The following is a 5,118-nucleotide window of genomic DNA, read 5'->3' as shown; positions in this document are numbered from 1 at the left end:
GTTACAGTTAGAAGAGGTTAAAGGAATTATAGTGGATGAGTGGGAGACATAAGTTCAGGGAACATTGCTTTTCCAAGTTCATGAACTGAAGAACATCAGACACCAACTGCATAAATGGTCATCTATTAATCACACTAATGCTAAGTCATCGATAAATGGGTTAAAGAGAGCCATTGATAAGGAGAAAAATAAGGATAGTGGGATTACTTGGGACATAATCAGGGCGTTAGAAAAGGAATTGGGTAGGTCTTATGATCAATACACAAGAATCTAGAGTTTCTTGGCTTAAAGAAGGAGATAAAAATACCAAGTTTTTCCATTCCAGAATTACTTCAAGGAATAGGAGAAACAGTATTAGTGGAATTCTCTCATCCAATAACTGCTGGGAAACAAATCCTCAAGCCATCACCTATATAATTAGTGGTCATTTCAGGGATGTATACACCTCGAGCAATTCTCCATCTTCCAAGGCTTTCCTGGACTCTTTTCAGAAGAAGGTTACTGATGGGATGAATAATTAACTTACTGCGCCGATAAGTAATACGGAGATTAAAAAAGTGGTATTCTCTATGAACCCAGCTAAGGCTCCAGGCTCAGATGGATTTACCGATCATTTTTTTCAGCACTACTGGGCCATAATTGGTGACTTGCTCTCTGCAGCAGTTCAAAACCTTTTTCAGGAAAGTAGAATGTTGGGGAGTTTAAACCACACTCACATAGCACTCATCCCAAAAACTTCTACTCCCCAATCAGTCTCCGATTATAGGCCCATTAGCTTATGTACTGTGGTTTACAAGGTAATCTGTTAGATCATATCTAACCGGCTACAACTTATACTGCCCCAAATTATGAATTATTCCCAAATGCATTCATCAAGGGTAGGTCCATATCTGATAATATTCTGCTGACTCATGAGCTTCTACACTTCATGAGAACAAAGAAAACTGGGCAAAGGTCGTTTATGGCGCTTAAACTTGACATAAGTAAGGCTTATGATCGGGTGGAATGGAGGTATCTCAGAGAAATTCTGCTTAAATGGGGTTTCAATAGGAAATTTATCAATTGGATTATGGCTTGTGTTTCTATAGCCTCTTACTCATTTCTGATTAATGGCCAGCCACACGATTACATCGTCCCTCAAAGAGGACTGCGTCAAGGTGATCCCTTATCACCATTATTGTTTGTTTTGTGTGCTGAGGGATTATCCCATCAATTCATTCACGATACATCCTTGAGGCAAATGAAGAATTAACAGGAGGTGCCCTGAGATCAGCCACCTATTCTTTGCAGACGACTCCATTGTGTTCTCTGAAGTTGATAACAGATATATAGGAACCATTAGGACCATCCTTAATGAATATGCCAGAGTCAGTGGGCAAGTGGTTAATTTACTTAAATCTGCAGTGTTTCTGAGCAATAACTGCCACCAGGGCCAGATTTCCTATGTCTGCCATCACTTAGGAGTCCAACATGTTAGAGATGAGAACCATTATTTGGGTCTGCTAGTCTACTTTATGAGGTCAAAATTCTCTTCCTTTGAATACTTGTTACAACGGATAAAGGATCAACTTTTTGCATGGAAAGGCAAGCTGCTTTCTTTGGCAGGAAGGGAAGTGATGTTAAAAGCAGTCATCTCCGCGCTTTCAGTGTACTGTATGATGTGTTTTAAAATACCACTTAAACTATGCAGGAAAATCAACAGTTGCATGTCTAGTTTTTGGTGGGGAACACAGGGAGATAAGCGAAAAATAAGCTGGGTGGCTTGGGACAAGATGTGCATGAGTAAAGAGGAAGGTGGTCTAGGGTTTCGAGATTTTGGGGCATTTAACCAATCCCTTCTGGCTAAACAAGTTTCCAGACTTGTAAAAAAACCCCCATTCTCTTTTATTTCAGACCGGTCGGGGTAAATACTTCCCAGCTGGGATATCTTATCAGTAGGCAAAGGAGTGCATGTATTTTGGGGTTGGCAAAGTCTCCATTCAGGTATTCAGCTCCTAAATAAAGGCCTCAGGTGGCAAAATTCATTAGGGGAATCTACTCGTACTTTAAAGGATCCATGGCTTCCAAGTAGATATCCTTTTATTCCTCAATTAAAAGAGAATGTGCATAGGTCAAGGGTGCCATTGACGGTCCAAGGACTTTTGAATATGCTGAGCAGAAAATGGAATGAAAGTCTCATCAAATCCATGTTCATCCCTCAAGATGTGGAAGTAATCTTGGGAATCCCTCTTCCTTCCTTGATTCACCAAGATGCTCTTGTCTGACATCATACTAGAAATGGATTTTACACCACTAAGTCTGGGTACCATGTTGCAAAAAATCCCACGCTTCATCAATCGCAGCAGGTTAACACGAGCTAGAGAAGAAATTGGAACCACCTTTGGAATCTGAACATCCCTAACAAAATTAAAGTTTTTATATGGAGAGTAGTTCTAAATGGGTTACCTTCAGGACAAGCTTTGCTTACCAGATCTATCGGTGGTGGAAAGTGCGCTAGATGTGGCGAAAAAGAGAACCTGGCTCACCTATTCTTCAACTGCGAATTCGCGCAATCAGTTTGGTTTGGATCGTCATGAGGTTTACGGTCAATACTGGTCCCGGATGTGGAGTTCTCATCAATCTGGGAAGGTTTGTTAGGGGACCTAAGCTCAAATGACGGGACATCACAGACCTCTGTACAGCTGTGTTTCTTTCCTTGGGCAATATGGAAGGCAAGAAATTCCATCATCTTCAAGGATACAAGCTGGTCGATGGAATATACAATTAAGAACGTGACTATTATAAAGAGTTTGTGGAGGCCAATAGGCCTGCTAATCAACAGTCACATAATCCACTTCAACAAGATCAAAACCAAGGAAGGAACATCCCAGGACGAAACATTGAAGACAAATATGTATTTACAATCCAGTTTGATGGAGGAACTAAGGCGTCGATGAAGTTTGGGACGATTGCTTGTGTTGCAAGGAATTTTTGGGGGCACCAACTAGGTAGCTTTTCGGCCATATATCGACATATTTGTGACCATGGTATTATGGAATTTTTAGCTCTTAGAGATTCCATGGGCATTAGTAAATGGTTGGAAGAAAATAAGGTTTGAAGGCGATGCCATGCAAGTCTCAAATGCTTTTAATTCTAGAGTATGCCCGACGGCATTGAGTTTGGGGATTTGTAATGATATTTAGCGCTTACAATCGTCGTTTGATACCTGTCAGGTTGTTTATGTGGGAAGGAAGAAGATCAAGGAAGTACATAATCTAGCTCAAGCTACCAAAGCTAGGTTTATCAGATTTTCTCCACCTATCATTGGAGTGTAACTATCTTAGTTCTCTAGCTTCTAGCTCGTAAAAAAAAACTACTATTTTAATTTTTACTTTATATCTTCTATTAAAAAAATTATCTATAATATAAAACTTGAGTACCAATTAAATTTTTTAAATAATTAAAACCGTCATCTTAAATATTCAATAAGATAAACTATTCCAAATCAACTATTATTTTAAATTTTATTTGACCATTTGACGAGTCACACTACGAGTCTCGTGTGAAACACGTAAAGCGACTCTAGTTTATATATATGCTGCCAAATCTAAAAAAAAGGTCGACAAAATTAGTTAAACATGATGCCCTTTATATTTCCATGAGCGTAAAATTTAATAATAATATAAAATGTATCGAAGTGTAAAAATTGGGTATCTAATCAACGAATTATGGCAAAATAAAAGCTAGAAGTTAAAATAGTTAGAAATGACAATTTAAGGGACTAAAGGAGAATTTTGCCATTAAACTTGAATCAAATTGACTTGATTCTCAGATCAGCGATAGGAAATAAAAAAAATACTCAGCTCTCAACTTCATCTCTTTCCTTAAGAAGCCTAAAGATGCAAGAACTTAAATATGCCATATCTTGCTCGATTTTGGTCTGAATTGGACGATTTTTGCGGTCACGGAACGGGGACGGAAATATCCAAGGATATATCCCAGAAATTAAAGGTAAAATTCTTGTTCTGTGGTTAAGGTTCAGCAGTAATTAATTCGGTTTTGTTCAAGATTAATGGTAATAATGATTTAAAGGTTAATTGTTATGTTTAGGATGTCTAATTGATTTAGTAGAGCTGATTTTGTGGTATTTTGGTGTAAGAATGAGAGTTATGTATTGAGTATGTTTAAGGGTTTGATGATAGATGCTGGCAGAAGGAGGCCATGGTGGCCGGACCTGCTGGACACGGCAGTCGAGCAGGTACACCACCGTACTGGCTGCATGGTGGCGTTGAACTACCACTGCTTTGGTGCGAAGCACCAGAGCTGAGCAGTTCCTCCCCCTATCAAAAAAGGAGAGGGAAACGAAGGAGAAAGGGGCTGATGTCATCTCTTCCCCGAGGTTCAATTTCGCTTAGTTTTGACAAAAACGTTAAGTTACGCAACTAGTTTATGTTTGGACGTAAAAATGAGTTTAAAAACCGAACAAATGGACTAAAGGTTATTAAATTAAATGTATGGATTTAGCTTGTTATGAATTGTTATTAAACATTTAAAAAATCTAAGAAGGACGAGTTAAGAATTAAGCGTTTTGAGTATAATATGTAAAGCTATACAAGCTAGCTTCGAATCGAACATAAAATCAGTTTGAAAACAATGAATGAGCTAAATTATTGATTTAAAGTGGCTGATATAGCATGGGTATAGGGCTGTTTTTAAGCCTTAAAAATGATAAGGCATTATGGTTTCGGAATAAGCATTTTTACGTTTAAACTGTAAGCTAAAGTGTTGATGTAGAAAATGTGATAGAAGTGTTTGAATGATAAGGGTTATTCGGTTATAATAACCATTGCGATAAGATAATGTTTTGATATTGGAATAATGGTTAATAGTATTTAAAAAGTTTCAATACGTATAGATTTTGAAGTAAATTCATTAAAGTTAGACGTTTAAGACAAATAAATAAACAATACCAAGTTTAAGATGATATTCAAAAGAATATTAAATAAAAGTTACATTGGGATTAAAAGACAATAACCTAAATTAATAATTTAGGTTTATGAAAATTATTCATACGTTTATTAGATTTAAACGTATTTGATTGGATTGTGAAATAGGTATCGACGAGCTACGGATTTGACG

General features: G+C 37.4%; 1 protein-coding gene across 1 annotated transcript; it reads left to right on the top strand.

Annotated features, from left to right (window-relative positions):
* The first annotated feature begins 569 nt into the window (after window positions 1-569).
* On the top strand, window positions 570-2,264 carry LOC126657040 (uncharacterized). Its single transcript, XM_050351661.1, has 5 exons — window positions 570-797; window positions 878-1,157; window positions 1,291-1,648; window positions 1,691-1,903; window positions 2,012-2,264. The coding sequence occupies exons 1-5, from the start codon at window positions 570-572 to the stop codon at window positions 2,262-2,264; spliced, it is 1,332 nt and encodes a 443-aa protein (XP_050207618.1).
* Window positions 2,265-5,118: the final 2,854 nt, after the last annotated feature.

Source organism: Mercurialis annua, linkage group LG7 (assembly GCF_937616625.2).
Source record: "Mercurialis annua linkage group LG7, ddMerAnnu1.2, whole genome shotgun sequence".
Taxonomy (NCBI): Eukaryota; Viridiplantae; Streptophyta; class Magnoliopsida; order Malpighiales; family Euphorbiaceae; genus Mercurialis; species Mercurialis annua.
Note: the sequence above shows the minus strand (reverse complement) of the source record. Positions and strands in the feature narration are given on the sequence as shown.